This window comes from Dendrobium catenatum, unplaced genomic scaffold, assembly GCF_001605985.2.
Source record: "Dendrobium catenatum unplaced genomic scaffold, ASM160598v2 original_scaffold_197822, whole genome shotgun sequence".
NCBI classification, from domain to species: domain Eukaryota; kingdom Viridiplantae; phylum Streptophyta; class Magnoliopsida; order Asparagales; family Orchidaceae; genus Dendrobium; species Dendrobium catenatum.
In genome coordinates this window covers 75,039-93,093 of record NW_021516239.1, presented here as the reverse complement: position 1 = coordinate 93,093, position 18,055 = coordinate 75,039, and the positions used below count along the sequence as shown (strand labels likewise).

Genomic DNA, 18,055 nt, shown 5'->3' with positions numbered 1-18,055 from the left:
CGTTCTTGCTTGTGTTCATTTGTGCCTGCTATAATCTTTAACTATCATTACTAAGCTGTTAGTGGTATACACATGCATGATTTTTTTTTTTTTTTTTTGAATTGGTATTTCAGACAATTTTTTTTTTTAACAGTCAATGAAATGAATAGCTGGCCATTAAAAGAGAAGCAAATACTAAGTTAAGTGTTTGCAGTGATTAGGATGCTTAGGTGGATGAGTGGCTTGACCTTAGAGAATAGGATACGAAATGGAGCATATACGTGAAAATGTTGGAGTAGCTCCAGTGGAAGATAAGATTAGAGAGAGTTGCCTTAATGGTTTGGTCACATAAACGGAGGCCTTTCCGATGAACCCCGGTTAGAACAGTTGAGGTATTAGTTGACTTATGTAAGAAAGTAGAGGTAGAACTAAAAAAGACTTGGTTAGAAAATATTAGAAATGATATTTCTTTATTAGATTTAAATGAGAATTTGACTTTTAACCGGACACAATGGCGAAAAACGATTCATGTAGCCGACCCCACATAGTGGGACAAAGGCTTGATGTTGTTGTAGTTAATGAAATGAATATGACATGAAGTGATTACAATAAATAGCCGATGATAAAATAAAAAACGAAAATACAAAGTCAAGATAACATGATAACATGTGAGTATATATATTTGAGTGATGATGGGCTCCACAAACTCTGCACAAGTCAAAAATGACATAGTTGTTTGGTGGTTATTGCATCTTGCGTGTATCGAGTAAATCTTAGTTAATGGAAAAATATTGTTTTCCTATTCTTGTAGCACTCTTTTTAAAATATTCCATTCACTTGTATTTTGACCCTTGGAATACTGCCATTAGAGGTTGATGATTGCTCATAATATGTGCCACCAATGATGCACCAACACTCCTCCATAATAAGATATATAGTGTCAGACAAGTGTCGAACATGGACGCATGCTCGACACGACTGAGATACGTGCCAGACACGGCACAAATGTGATCGAATAAGATAATATTTTAAAAAAATCAGGCACACATGGTTGACATGTGTGTCCTAATATTTCTTGATAAAAGTATTTTAAATATATTTTTCTAATATTTAAAATGAAAATATTTAATAAAATAAATTTTATTACCTAATAAAACTTAACATGAGCTGCAGAACGAACAGAGGTTGGTGTTTAGGAAGATGCACTCCAATGACAATCTATGCCACAGGCCCACAATTCGTTCGCGATTTTCTTCAATAGAAACTTAAGTGGCAGTCATGTAATAGGCATTTTATGTTCTTCTTGGGTGAAGTAATATGCCAAATGATTGCTTTGATGCTTTCACACCAATTTAACTTCTGTCCAAAAGATGAAAAGTTCTTATGCCAAAAGGTAAAAGTGCGGCGTCGCACGAAACCCATCCGATATGGGTCGACTAAAAACCTAAATCGCCGTAATGGTCTTCATTCGTGAAATAGTTAGCACCACAGCGTTTTGGGAAACTGAAACAATTAAATTCAACACTCATATTAGTCTGGGTTTGTCGATAGGGGTGCAGCCGAGTCAAGCCGACTCGAGCTTGACTCGTTAATGAGTTTGTGAGTCGAGCCTATTGAGTTTCAATCATGAGCTTGAGCAGAGTTTCAAGTTTGTTGGATTATTAAGCTCAAGTTCAATCCTCAGGATGCTTGGCTCGATTACTCGTTGAGTGGCTCAAGTGCAAAATCAAAACCACAGAAGGCTGAAGCGCGGAAGGCGGAATCATGATGCGGGCTCGGGTGGGGAAGGCGGGCTTGTAAGAAGAAGGCAGAATCACGGGGCGGGCTTAGATGTGGGATTTAGATGCAGAAGGCGAGCATGAACGTGGAAGGCTGAAGTGAAAATCGGAATGGCGGGGGCGAGCTCAGATACTGCAGGAGGAATTGTGGAAGGTGGGGATGGGTCACAGATGTGAATTCGGAGCTTGACCGGTGGAATCAAGCCATTTGATGAGCAAGTTTTCAGTGGCACGAGCTGAGCTTGAGCTCGTGTATTAAGCTCGACTCGAGTTCAAGCTTGGAATTTGGCTTGTGAGTCGAGCTTGAGTTAGGTCTGACTTGAAATCAACTCGACTCATTTGCACCCCTAAACGACGAAAAATGAAAGTTTTGCGACTATGGATCGTGGCTGAATTGACGTGAGAGAACGATGATTATTTGACGAGTGAATCGAGGCACGACTTCAACAACAGCAATAAGCCTTTATCCTATTATGTGGGTTTGGCTACATGAATCCTTTTTCTCCATTTTTTTCCTATTTAGAGTCAAATTCTCAGCTAAATCTAATAAAGAAAGGTCATTTCTAATATTTTCTAACAAAGTCTTTTTAGGTCTACTCGAACTTTCTTAACATAAGTCAAATCTAATACGTCTACTTTCCTAACCGGGTCATCGGAAGACTGCTGTTTTATGTGACCAAACCATCTAAGGCGACTCTCTCTAATCTTATCTTCCACTGGAGCTACTCCAACCTTTTTATGTATATGCTCATTTCGTATCTTGTCTCTAAGAGTAAAGCCGCTCATCCACATTAGTGTATTCATCTCTGCAACATTGACCTTAATATTATGCTTCCCTTTTAATGGCCAACATTCTACACCATAATGCAGTGCTGATCTCACTACCATCTTATAGGATTTTCTTTTAAGTTTGAGAGAATTTTCTATCACAAAACAAGCCCAATGCATTGCTCCATTTCAACCATCCAACTTGAATTCTACTAAAAATATCTTCATCTATTACACCATCACTCTGAACAATAGACCAAAGATATCTAAAACGAGTACGCTTATTAATGACTTGATCGCTCAAAGTCACAAACTCCTACTAAATATGTTGCTACTAAAATTACAATCAACGTATTCTATTTTTGATCTACTTAAATGAATACCTTTAGACTCTAAGGTTGATCTCCATAATTTGAGTTTACCTTCAACTCCCTCTTTAGTCTGATCAATATCATCAGCAAAAAGCGACCTCCCGGTTACATCCTCTTACGAATGTCTAGTAAGAACATCCATGACTAAAGAAAAAAAAAGTCTTAAGGTTGATCCTTGATGTAATCCAACTGAAATAGGGAAATACTCGGTCAAACAACCTTGTGTTTGAACACAAGTAACAGCTCTTTCATACATATCCCTAATGACTAAATATAATCATTATTAACCCCTTTCTTTTCTAGAACTCTTCATATCATTTCTCTTAGAACTTTATCCTATGCTTTCTCTAAATCAATAAATATCATATGTAGATCCTCCTTATTCTCTCTAAACTTCTTCATTAACCCTCTTAATAAATATTCCACAGTAGATCTACCCGGCATGAATCCAAATTGATGTTGAGTAACCTATACTCCATAACTCTCTCCCAAAGTTTTAAATTATGAACCATCAATTTATTTCCTCTATAATTGGCACAATCTTGTGCATCACCTTATTCTTAAAAATAGAAATCAACACACTCGTTCTCCAATCAATCTGATATATTTTTGTCTTCATAATAATATTAAAAAGTTTTGTAAGCCAAGAAATTCCTTTATCGCCTAAGCATTTCAACACCTTTTGGAATATCACTAGGTTCACTAGTTTTTTCACACTTCATTTTCTTTAAAGCCTCTCTAACTTCAATTTTACTAATATGCCAATAAAAATAAAAATCTCTATTTTCATTTAGAGTGCTAAGGTCACTAAAGTCAATCGTATTCTTTCAATTTCATTGAAAAGCTTAGCAAATTTCTCATCCACCTTTGTTAATATTCTCTTTTAAAAAAAGTACTTTTTAATCTTCGTGCTTAATGCATTTCACTTGAACTAAATCCTTACTATTCTTATCTCTTTGTTTTGCTAACTTATACAAATATCTTCTGCCCTCTTTAGAGTCTAATCTATTAAATAAATCATTAAAAGCTAAAATCTTTACATCGCAGATTGCTTTATTAGACACTTTACGAGCCTCTTTATATATTTCCCAATTTTTAAAGTTTTTACATCTAAATCAATTTTTATAACAAAGATTCTTATTTTGGATCTTTTCTTGCACATTTTGATTCCACCACAAATTATTTTTATTATTTCGAGCTTTTTCTTTTAAAACTCAAAGCACATCTTTTATAACAATCTTAATATTACTAGCTATTTTTTTCACATAACATTCACTTTCTTATGCACAAACAAAATTTTAAGATCTTAAATTTTGCTCTCAAAAATATTTTTGTTAGTATTTTTAAACGCACCAATTAAATTTAGAATAACGTTTTACTATATTTTTTATATTCCGTTCCTTAATCTTAAAGTCCAAAACTAATAAGTGATGTTGGGTACATAAACTTTCACTTGAAATAATTTTACAATCGTTACAATCTAAACGAGCTATTTTTCTTATAAGAAAATAATCAATATGAGTTTTATTATATCCATTTTTATAGGTGATGAAAAGCTCATTTTTTTAAATAAGGTATTAGTAATTACAAAATCATAAGCTAGAGCAAAATCTATTATAGTCTTATCACATTCACTAGTCGCTCTAAGCCCATAGCCACCATGAATACTTTTAAAATCCTCTAGCTCTCTACCAACATGTCCATTTAAATATCCTCCAATAAAAACTCTTTCTTCAAAAGGTATCTTTTGAATTAAATTTTTTAAGTCATTTCAGAATTTTAATTTTAAACACAAATCAAAACCTACTTGAGGAGAATAACCACTTATAGTATTAAGTATCTTACCATTAACAATAATCTTCAAAGTTATAATTCTTTCACCTATTATATTAATTTTTATAACATTATCCTTCAAACTCTTATCTATAACTACATATATTATTTCTAGTACGACTTCTACTAGAATATCAAAGTTTAAATCCTAAACTATTAATCTTCTTAGCTTTCTTTCCAACCAATTTAGTTTCCTGAATGTATATTTATTTTCCGATGAATCATTATATCAATTAATTTCATTAATTTGCTTGTAAGAGAACCTTCATTATTCCAAGATCCTATCCGAATTCTAGTTTGATGGACTAGCTTGTTTCCGCATATCCATCCATGATGTGGGAACCTTGCCTATTTAACATAAAACTCGGGCGCCGATGCAATGACCCTTGCACATTTCTTGCTGTATTCACGCCATATAGCGCGTCGCTTTCAATGAACGTCCTAGCATTAACACAATGGTATTAAAGGACTCATGTCATAATTATTTGACAAGTTTTACATTGGCTGTCGACTACTTAACGCAACTCTCCAATTTTCTCATTAAGGACTTGGGACATGGCAATGACAATAACCTCATGAGAGGCACGACTAATATAAATAAATATTTATTATTTAAAAAAATTATTAGTGATAATTTTATGTTTAAAATTAATATTAACAAAAAAATTCCTAAAACCTAAAATTAACCTAACCTTAATTCCCTCTTATATAAACCCTCTCATCCAAATTCATTCCCTCACACTCTAACCTAGCCCACTCATGCTCACTCACTCGCACAACATGCTCTTCCGCTCGTTCTCCCTCACTCTCTTGCATGCAAAGGGGCTGAAGCCTGATTTCCTCCCTTCAGTTGCACACAAACTGATCCAACCTCCGACTAATCTTGCTATCGCTAGTCACCCAGTAACCACCTCCTGCTCGTGCTGACAACATAGCAACCACCGCCTCGACTTCTATTTCTTTTTCTTCTTCCTCTTCCTTGTTCATTTTTCTTCCTCTTCTCTTCTTTTCCTCACCTTCTCTTCCTCTAACTTTATCTTCTTCCTCAAAACTTTAAAAACTCTAACCCTAATCTTTCTCTATCTCTCTCCCTTTTTCTTAAGGGGCTGCTTGGTTGTTTGAAAATGGAATGTAGAGTAAAAAGAATACTTTTGGGTTGTTTGAATGAGTATAAAAGGAATGCATGAAATTTCTTTTTTTTTTTTTAAATTTGGTTTGAAATAAAATAAATGCAATGTAAAGTACAAAGGGTAGGGTTGGTTGTCGACATTTGTCGTAGTATCGCTTACGGTGGGTGATAGGCGACGGTCGGCTGTGATGATCGATAGCGGTAGCTGGGTGGTGGTGGTGGTTGGTAGTGGTGGTGGGCAGCGGCAGTTGGCCAACAACGAGTGGTGGCTAGGCAGTAGTGGCCAGTAGTGGTGGTCAAAAATGGTGGCCGACGGTAGTGGCCGGAGGCGGTGACAGGTGGTCGAGCGGCGACAATTGCAATAAATTTGTGGTGTATTTAGAACTCTCGCCCAAATATGAGAAATTCTACATCCACCAAAAATAAACTAGAGGATGAATTTCAAATAAACCAAAATTTACACCGCATTTGTTTTACTTTAAACTAAACATTAATATTCTCAAAACCTTGCATTTGGAATACATTACACCCCTTTTCCAGGCAATCAAACAGCCCCTAAATCCCCACATTTCCTTCACAAAACCTCTTCCCTACTCCCCCTCTACCAAAACCCTGGCATCCCTTCGCTTTCACTCTCTAGATCTAGAGAGAGAAAATCATTTATCTTTTTAAATAGAGAGAAAGCTCATTTGTCTCTCTAGACTTTGCTTCTTTCATCTCAACACTCAACATTTTTTCTTTCTTTAGAATGGAAGGAAAACCCTATCGCGACACCCACTTGCTCCCTCTACAAAGAGAGGAAGTCCTCTCTCTTTCCCCCACTCTATCCCTCTAAAAAATAAAATAAAATAAAATTATGCGTTGGCTCGTTTTGTTGTTTAACTGTTGTCATCCTCATCGTCATGTATTTTAAGGTGTAACCCTAACCCGACACAAGTTTTTTTTTTTTTAATAAATTGCATTGTTTAACTGTTGTCATCCTCATCGTCATGTATTTTAAGGTGTAACCCTAACCCGACTCAAGAAATTTTTTTTTTAATAAATTGCAAAATTTCAAGCGCGATGTGTGTGATGTGACGGTGAAACCCGTGCGTGCTTTTCTTAGCCAGCAGGAGAAACTCGTAAGCAATATATAGGATGCAGTGGGGTGAAATTATAAGTGTTCTTGATTGTCTTTCTTGGCAGAAGGGGAAAAACTATGATGCATGTGTTTACTAAGTACCTATAAGGCTATAACTACCTTTCTTGGTAGGCGGGGAAATACTATAATGCATGAGATTATAAGTATTTATTACTTTCTTTCTTGGTGGACGGAGACATATTGTACTTTATAAATATGTATATGAGGACACATGTATTACCTTTCTTGGTTGGTGAGATTAAAAATTACATTTGCGGTGTCATATGATACTGACCATACACACTTCTATGTAGTCCCCTATGTGGGAAGGATACTGGAGTGTTACCAAAATTTAGACCAATTTAAATGAACTTAAACAAAATTTGGAGGAAGTGAATTTTAAAATTAAATTAATAAAAAAATAAATGAAATTTCAAGTTGCAAACAAAAAAAAAATAATGAAAAATAAATTGAAATCAAAATACAATAGGGCTTACATGAAGTTTGTTAGAAGATTGGCTTCTCACTAACAAGTACAAATGTGAGCTAGAACTTTCTCCATTTAGTTCTTAGCTAACTCACTTACACTAACTCAAATCTCTCAGCAACACTCTCTTCACAAGTTGAAATGTGTGGAATGAACCATGGAGTTTCATATTTATAACCCAAAAATAGTCATGTTTGGGGCTCACCTAAACAAAAAAAATCCAACTATAAGTGAGCAAGGAAGTTACATGTTGAAATAATGTTAAGATGTCATTTTGAGGCTATATTTAAACTGTGTGAAGATTTCATTTTGAGACTCCTGCAGTGGATTCTCCAAGTATTTGAAAGCGAGTAAATATGAGTGTAAATACACCTAAATGTGGGTAATAATTACCCTGATGTAAAAGTTATTTACGCTCCTACGATAGTGCATTTATATTAATGGCACCAAGTAGTATTTATTCACATATCTCTGATAATCAACCCATTTAAATGCTCCCCGATGAGATCATCAATCATGTCGCGAGTCACAGGTGTCCGAGTGTCCTAAGTGATGTATATGCTAACTGCTAAAGGCAAAGGAATTCATGCGTCCTGTGATTGCTTCATACACCCCATGAATTCTTATTCCTAAAAAGAAATAAAGTAGTACACTGGTGAGTGTCACGGATTGCACAACTCTCTTGTTATAATGCGCGAGACATATCAAATCATGAAAATAAAATGTTGCTTATGCATCTGTATGTTGTATAGTGCGAATGAGCCGAAGACATTTAAGTGCACTATATGAGCGCACTTCATAGTATTTTTGCATACTATTAATCATGTAAATGCACTTTGTAAATACTCTAAGATTCATGCAAATGTGCAAATGCATCGAGATTTGTGTAAGTGCATCATGCAAGCATGTTATGGAACATGCAAGTATATTGCACGAGCCTGCCATGGTATATGCAATTACACATCCAAACATCCAAATATGCAAACATACAACATACATGTGTATCATGCACACATGTCAAGCAATATGTCAGAGCATCATATACGCATACCAACAATATACAAAAATGTCATGCAAGCATGTTTATTAATGCACAAATGTATATGCAAATGCATATATGCATATAAACATGCAAATAGATATGCAAGCATGTAAACATGCAAATACTTGTGGCACTAACATTAGAGACTAATTCTTTTGGGACTGTGGCATTAAGAGCGGAAGATTGAGTAGCTAAAGGTTTGGATTTTATTCATAAGAAATTTATAAATTATTTGAAGTTAGTTTTTTTGAAATATATTAAGATATTTAATGAACGAGAAGATTTGGAAGATTCCTAATATTATAATTTTTTAATCTAAAAATTATATAGTGAGTTGAAATTTAAATGATAATTCAAATTATGCCATTATATCAAATTAATGAATTATATAAAATAATAATAATAATAATAATAATAGGTGGTGTTATAAATTTAAAATAAAAATTATTTAATTGTGATATATTTTAATTTTTATGAAAGAATATAATTTATGTAGACATATATGTTAAGTAATGAAAATTTATTTGTAATAGTAAATTTAAAATATCATTTATTGTAGGAAATAATGATGATTATGTATGAATTTTCTCTTAAATATTAGTAAATTTATACATATATATGTAGAGAGAAAGCATATATTTTTTTTTATTAAAACATTTATGAGAATTTAATTAGTAGATTAAATAATTATTATGTTAAGTAATAAATTATTTTTTCTCAAAAGGAAATTTAAATATCTAGTTGGAGAACTTACGAGCGATTCATCATTTAAAATTTTGATGATATTAAGGTTTTTATATAAGTATTAAATCTATCGAGGTCGAAGTAAGGAATGAAGTATTAAAAACATCTACATTAGAGGTTTATGTAAACTAGTTTTAATTTTTGAAAATTTAATGGATAAAAAAAACTAGTACAAAATTTGGTTAATGAAGTGTTAGACTTTATGTTAGAAAATTATAAATATTAATTAAATATAAATTTATATATTTGTATAATATTAAATTATGAGATCATACATGGATATTGGTTATAAAATAAAAGAGGTGGTGTTAAGGAGCAATAAAAGCAAGATATAATTTCTAAAAAATGAGGTGAATACTTATGTTCCTAATTTATAAAATAGTATTGTTTCTTCTAAATTAATTGTACAAAAATATTTTTTCGTTATACAATTGTTATTGCAAATTTATCTATGATTAAATTTTGCTTTAGTAAGATAGATCATCTTGAAACACATGATCATTCATGTTTTGATTAAGTAGTTTTGCTTTATGCTATATAAGTAATAGAAAAATATTAAATGTTATGAAAGTGTAAATGGAATGACTCTTATAAGGATGCTTATATGTGCATGATTGAATGATGTAGTACACTCCTTATGGTACTGTTTGAGGATGTAATATACTCGTACGCATGAAAATGTATTGGAAATGATTGTTGAAAAGGTAATATAAATGGAAGTGTCTTAATTGAAACTATTTAGATGGTATATTCTATCATATTTTGCTAATGGACCTAAGAATCGATCGAAGAATTTAAATAAGCAAAAAAAGATAGAACATGTGTCGTAGACATGACGCACGAGAGAGATATATTTATAGTATTTAACTTTAAAAAATTATAATTAAGGACTTAATGGCTCTTTCAGTAAATTGAAAATAGTTTATTGATTGAAATTTTAGAAAGCAAAATTTTAATTAACCATTAAATCTTCTATTTCGACCTTGTTAATTCGAGGCTCCGGGACAGGTCCTGAAAATGCGAATGCCAATAGTTAGGAGTGTGTTAGGAAGAAGGATACAAATATGAGAATTTGTTGGTGGGAGGAAGATAATTGTTGATCAATGAAAGAAGATGGTAGGGAAGATTGGCGTAGTGGGATGGCAAGAGATCAATCTGCAATATAGTCCGAGTGGATGGTAGTTGAGCATAGGAAGTCATGGATGCGAGAAAGAGCGCAAGATGACAATGCTAGAAGGCATTATGTCAAGGAAAGATCCCTTAAGAAAAGGTGCTAGAGAGAAGGAAGATGAAGCTCATGTGATAGTATGTGATAGGTGGAAGAGATGATCCGACGAAGAAAAGCCCTCTTGATGCGGGAGGGAAACCTAATTTCCAAGCATGCTTTTATTGGTTGCTTTGAGGGACTCCTACAGATGCTAGTCCTCATTGTGGCATCAGACTAGCTTGGCATCATAAGAGAACTTTGTCATATAAACAAATAAACACACCTCTTCTTCTAATGCTTGGGAAATATTTTAAAATATTATTTTAGGATCATAAAAAGATTGTTTTTCCTCTGTTGCGATAATAGCTTTAGGTACTATTCTTAGCTCTACCTAAATAAAGTTGCAGTCCTAATTGTCTGAAATGGAGGTAAGCGTGGTGTATTTTTTGGGAAAAAATTTGGTGAGGATGTCTTGATCAAAATTTAGTTCTAATGAGCCTTTAAGTCACTGAATTTGTTTTGTTGGGATGTGTGTAATTTTATTCCGTCTCAAAATAAATCCAATGGATGTTGAGTTTCTTTTACGCATTCAATATTTTTCCCAACTTACTTTTAGTTTGCTACTACAGGTTGGAAGTTATCCTGGTACTGGGAAGATTGAACAGGTTGGTCAAGGAAAAGGTGAAGGGACAACATTGAACTTGCCTCTACCTGGAGGGTCTGGTGATTATGCTATGAGAAATGTCTTTGACGAGGTCATTGCACCATGTGCTCAAAGATTCAAACCAGATATTATTCTCGTCTCAGCTGGGTGAGTCAATTATTTTTCAGCAATCCCCTGGAAAAATATTAAATTTTCATTACCATCATAATACAAATTTTCACCTATACCTGATAGAGCATTGACACTATTAGTATCCTTCTTTATAATTTGGCTCCATCCAGTCTATAGAAATCTATTATATGCCAATGAAGTATTTCTGACACCTGAACTGTCAATTTGCCATTATAGTGGATTGAAATTACATTCTTTTCAGCTATGATGCCCATGTGCTTGATCCACTGGCTGGTCTACAATTTACTGCTGGCACTTACTACATGCTTGCATCAAGCATCAAGCAACTGGCAAAGGAGCTATGCAAGGGACGATGCGTGTTCTTCTTGGAGGGTGGATATAATCTCCAATCTCTCTCCCACTCTGTGGTAGACACGTTTCGCGCCTTTCTTGGGGAGCCAAGCTTGGCTCCAGAGTTTGATGATCCTGCCATCTTGTATGAAGAGCCATTATCCAAAGCTAAACAAGTCATTCAGAAAGTCAAGCATCTACACTCCCTGTAGAATCAAGGTAAGTGATAGGTGACTCTTTTAACTTCCAGTTAGCTTCTCTTTTAAGTTACTTTGCATATGTTCTACTTCTACTTGATTTTTTTTTTTTTTTGAGGCATTTGCTGTTAATATTCTGTGCATATCATCACTTCTTGGTTTGTCATATTAAGTTCCCCAAGACAAGTTATTCAACTATTTATTCCCAAGGGTTTAGCTTTTTTATATGGAAAATATTCCTACACACACCCTCACTGATATGAAGAATGTTCCACAAAATCATGTTTTCAAGTCTTGTATGCTAGTGTAAATTTTTTTCTGTTTTTCTCTTAAGAAATTATGTACTTGTCAAGGCCCAAGTGCAGGCCAAATAACAGGTCCTTGTGCTTTAAATCGCACAAGTAATTGTTATTGAACTACGAAACATATGCACGAATACGAGACACGATATAGTTATAAAAAGTAGGACATGACACGTCATTGACATAATATTATATTTTATGAATTATTAATATAAAATATATTGTTTATAGTATTTTTTGCTAAACATTTTACTGGGTGAAGAATGATATCACACACACACACATATATATATATCTATATATATGTATGTATGTATATACTTCATAAAAGAAGCTTAATAATAACAAAAAGAAAAACACTATTAATAAAGAAAGAATTGTGTTATTATATTTGTTAAAAACTCTTTAATATTAGCATTTATTATTAATTATTAGTTTTCACATGTTGTGGACATTTTTTTATATCTCAACAACGGGTTATTTCTCAGGTGTATGTCCTTGTAGCATATTGCAATATGTTTCGATCGTGACAAGCTAGGTTGCTCCGATAAGGCAATATATATGCGACATGGCAGGACATGAGATATGTCAATTATTGAAAATATAAGACATGTGCATGACTTGGACACAAAATTATAATTTTTAAATAATGCACAGAAATTAAGGAAGCATAATTTTATGAATGAAAAATAAATGATAAATCAATGTCATAATTAGTTGTCTAGCTTACAATATAAAAAAAAAAAGAATTAAATGTTTAGTATAGTATAAAAAATGCATAAACAGTATAATATAATATCAGGCTTCAATTAATCACTAAAAGGAGTAATTGTATTAACTTTTTTAGGGGTTTAACATTAACCTTCAATATCATCATCATTAAACATCACTGATTTCAATTCTTGCTCATCAAGAGAGAATTGCAATCTCAAATATTCTCATATCATCAAGAGATTCAAATCAATCTCCAATAATATCCCACATCTTGTCTTTAAATTCTATATAAATTGGGGTCTTTCTAGATAGATAACGAAGGTTTGTATACACATAAATTAAATCTTCGGCCTTTGTTGAGTAATTTTGTTCCTTTTCATTTATTGAATGAATGAGTATATGCTATAATTTCTATCATAATTAGAGGAGGATGAAACTTGATCACGGAGTCTTATATAACAATCACTTAAATTAGAGGTATCAAAGCTCCATGAATCAACCATCAAATTTTTGATCAATTCTCTACTTATCACCCCAAGATTCTTGATCGCAAAAGTCATTTAAATATCAATAGAATTTAGCAAGTTTTATATTAATCATTCGTTTCTCCTCATTCAGAAAATAATATTTCAAGCATGTATTTTTTATGTTTGAAATCTCTAAATTTTTTTATAAAACCATTTTTTACTTGATATCTTTAAATAATATTAAAAAAAATTAAATTAGATTATTAATATTCAACAAATTGAAAAATTATAAAAGATATATTAAAATTTACCTTGAATTTAAAGAGTGAGCTAAGCAATATAGAGGCTTATTATTTTTGCTCCAAATATCCTCTAGAATAATATAGATAACACTCTTAACAACTTACTTTATCGTGCAACTTTGTTTCATGTCTATATATATATATATATTTCATTTTAGCCAACATAAAATTTCATATCTCATAATCAAAATAAACAGGAATAATTTATATCTGTCATTCTTAGCATCACATATCAGTAAAAATTAAAATGTTGTTGATTTTATCCCATTATAAATCATTGAATATATTTTCTTTTACATGTCTTATCTTTTCAATATTATTCTCTTGATAATAAGCACTTCTCATTGATTATTATGGATTATATCTTATCTTTTCAATATTATTCTCTCGATAATGAGCACTTCTCATTGATCATTATGGATTGAACTGCATTTTTTATTTGTTTAAATCTTCTCAATATTACTATAATAGAGGCCAAATGAATTTCAACAATAATAAACATTCTCAAATTTGAGAATTCATTGAACACAAAAAAATTTATAGAGTGATTCAATATTAAAAATCTAATTAAAATAGCATCTCCTACAATCATTGCGATCAATGACATTTATTATAAGTGATTTCTTTTACTTCAGTATTTTTAGCTAAATAAATATTTGTTAGAGCAAAATTGAGAGTATGCACAACACATGAATTTTGATAGATGTGAGGATATGTTTGCTCTACAAACAGCTTTGTTGCTCTACCAACTAGTTCATTATCGCTAATAATTTGAATAATATTTGAAAGCCAATCATCATGATTATCTTTTAGATCAAATTGAAAATGAATAATTTATCTTTATATAGCCCTTCACAATTGATAGTTTTAATGAATATTAGGTAATTATTTGTCTCTCATAAAATTTAGGAGTGGTCTTTTTTGAGGATTCGTCTAACTTTTACACATCTAGCTAATTCCTTTCTCATTTCTCAATCTCTTTGTAGGTTTAATTTTATTTTCAATAATGAATTTCTTATCACAACCCAATCCAATATGACCCATAGATAGAACATGTCATGTTGTGTTGAATTGTGATAGATTACGCTCAAGATCTAAATTTTTTGAACTTTTTTAGATTTCTTTGAATTAAACCTGACCACAAAGCTTCTAATTAACTTTCGGTAAGTACAAGAAAATACTCATCCATAAGTTTATTTTTTTCATTCATCATCAAAATGTATATATAATAATTATACATTACAGTGCATTGCTATATACCAAAATAGAGCAATTATATAACTAGTTATAATTGTACCAAAATTAAAAAAAAAACCTCTACACACTCAAATAGATCAAATCTTGAGTCCTGAGCTACTTAATTGGCTATTCCCTTTCCCCATATCTAAAATAGAGTGTTGAATAAGTGTGAGCCAATATAACTCAGTAAGTAAAGAAAATACACCAATTGATCTAAATTTCTTATAATTCACTTATTACATATTTAACTTAATTTAAAGTCAGTTCATACAAAATTTATCATACTAAGCATAATATTATTTGCAAATAACTGAAATAAAAAGGACTGTGTATTAAAAGTGAATAATTAAGCACTTCATATCTCAGAGTAGAAAGAAACAATTTCTCTTAGATCCTTATACCTCTCATCATAAACATATATTAGAATACATGCACTTATACCTCCCATCATAAATATATATCAAAATTCAGGCCCTTATGACTCAATATATTAGCATATCAGAAAGAAAACATGCCCTTATGACTCCTAAATGTTTAACGCATATCAAATGTTTAGAAATTCAAACCCTTATGATTTCCTATGCATTTAGCTCTAGAACTTCCTCCAATATCAGACCTCTGCACAATCACACATTTCAAGTAGAAAAACACATCTTATTGCATTGCAATAAAAGAAATATAGATAAATGTTTAGATATTCACATAATATTTTACCATTAAATAACATATTTATTTATTGAGCAGAAACTTACATTTTTAAAATTTTACTTGATTTTCAAGGATTATTCAGAACACTATTTTAAAATTTTAATTATACTACGTCATTATTTTCTACAATCAAATTATTTTCTTATTTGATAAAAATGATGGATGCTCAGGTGGATGAGTGGATTTACTCTTAGAGACGGATATGAAACAAGCATATCCGTGAAGAGGTAGAAGTAGCTCCAGTGGCAGATAAAACTAAATAGAGTTGCCTCATATGGTATGGTCATGTAAAACAGTGGTATTTTGATGACCCTGTTAGGAGAGTTTATGTATTAAATATGGCCTATCTTAAGAAAGGTAGAGGTAGACCTAAAAAGGCTTGACTAGAAAATATTAAAAATAACATTTCTTTATTAGACTTAAATGATAATTTGACTCTAAATAGGACATAATGGAGAAAAAGGATTCATCCACGTAGTGGGATAAATGCTTGATGTTGTTGTTGTATTTGATAAAAATGGCACACTCATAAATTACCTGGTAGAATTTGTTCAAAAAATACATAAACGTTAAGAATAGTCATATCTATAACATGCAGAAAGTTACCTATTAAAAGTTTAGCTGTTGTAAAGTTATTCTCATTTTTACACTACAAAATTATAAATTTAATCATGAAAAATTTCAAAAATTTTATATTGTTGAAAATAGAGATAGGCAGAACGTAACATACCTAGATCCGGAAAACTTTTCGAATTGGACCAATAACAGAAAATGAGTTGGAGGTGCTAAAACCTAACTTTCTTTCTCTATCTCTCTCTCTCTCTCTCTCTCTCTAGCAGTTGCTTAAGGGGCAAAATAGGTTTTGATAAAAAAAAATGAAATGAGTGGAAAAATAATATTTTTATAAGATTCAGATATGGCGCCATGACGCTCGACAATATAGTGCCGCAACGCTCTCTACTGGAGAGCATGACACCACAACACCACCCCCAGCATCACAGGTTGAATTAATTTGGCCAAAAAGATAGAAGCCTTAATGTCGCAATGCTGCCTACTCCAACAATGCTATGCTCCTAGGGAAAATTTCAGAAGTTTCAATTATGCACACAGACTCCCAGGACCTGCTTCAGAATAGATTCAAATACTCTATGCACATAGAACAACACTCACAGGCACATCCAGAGGATATGAATCCAAAATTTTTTATAGGTTATATTTATTGAATCTGGGCAGAACAAGTGCAATTGTGCACAGATTTAGTAGATGGTACTTACATCTCTCTCTTTCTCTCCCCAATAACTTTTATTTAATTACATATGTGTCCAAATGGAATATATCCTGAATGGTTGCTATTAAAAGAAAAAAAGTAAATGCAATCTTGTAATGTGGATTTTTTAGAAGATTGAAAGGAAGTCCAGCTTAAAAAATATCTTTGTGAAGCTAATTTTCCTTTACATGCACCACTTCAAATCCTCATACGTATCTCCTACATAAAAAAATGGCCTGCCGAGAAGCTCCTTCCATATCTTTTCCCCACCATAGCTGCCACCACCATCTGTAATTGTATAGCTTACATATGCTTGAATTCCACCAATAACACGGCTTGTATCTGCCATATTTGCTAATATTCTCTCAAGGTTTCTACCAGACCTCAGAATTTATGGGAAAAAAAGAGTGCTGGTTGCATCACTTAAGCCACTTGCAAGAAGAAAGTTAAGGCCACTGAACTTCCTCCCCAAAGGTGAGGTCATATTGCGCTTACTCCACTTAAATAGCTGAGATATTCCCCTTTTCCTCACTGGGATTAATTGATAGCTGGTATCTATTCAAGTGAGGTCATAGTTGATTTATTGCTGTTATGTTATGTCGGGGTCTTTATGGTTTATTTTGTGCATCTTTTTTTATTTTATAGAGAGTTTTTATAGCTCTTTTTTGCTATAGTTTTATTGTTGCATTGTAGAATTTTATGTAGCAACGAGATTTTTATAATAAGATTTGTTAGAGTATGATAGTTGTAAGAAAATTGTTATTTAACTTCCAAACTATGACTTGTTAGGAGAAGGGTAGAGTAAAGAAATTATGGTTAGACTTCGAATCAAGCGATGATTATTGTTTTTGGGAGGCATAAAAGAGAAATCATGTGGCGTGGCTCTTATATTTAGTTCTTCCTTTTTCATGTGCATTATGTGTATTTAGTTTTGGTGTGCATTGGTGGCTTTCTCTCTTAAAGTGATGTTTTTTGATGTACTGTTTTCTAAAATAGTTTTTTTTTACAAAAGTTTTTAGTTCAAGAAATTTTTATACTAAAAAATAATTTTAGAAAACAGTAACAAAGTTGTTCCTAATGAACCCTTAGCCGCCTCAACTTAGGGGGCATTTAGAATCATTTTCTATTTATGTTTTTTTAAATGTTTTAAATTTTATTTTATTATAAAATAAAATCAATTTTATATTTTTAAAAAATGTTGTTCTTATTTTTAATGAATATTGTATTTCATGGATTTTATTTTTTCCAAGATAAAAGGTTAATCTTAGTAAGTTT

At 32.1% G+C, this 18,055-nt stretch overlaps 1 protein-coding gene across 10 annotated transcripts in view; it reads left to right on the top strand.

Moving 5' to 3' along the window:
* The window catches only part of LOC110111204 (histone deacetylase 14), a 45,939-nt gene extending 28,265 nt beyond the window's left edge, over positions 1–17,674 (top strand). For 3 of the 10 annotated variants that reach the window (XM_020842976.2, XM_028692421.1, XM_020842968.2), the window contains 2 exons: positions 11,088–11,269; positions 11,496–12,060. In XM_020842976.2, coding sequence (XP_020698635.1) covers positions 11,088–11,269; positions 11,496–11,796 — 483 coding nt within the window. In that variant the 3' untranslated portion in view covers positions 11,797–12,060. Of the gene's footprint in view, positions 1–11,087; positions 11,270–11,495; positions 12,061–12,571; positions 12,752–15,683 lie in introns of those variants that run through there. The other 7 variants (XM_028692419.1, XM_020842974.2, XM_028692420.1 and 4 more) reach the window with 7 other exon arrangements.
* The last annotated feature ends 381 nt before the right edge of the window (positions 17,675–18,055 follow it).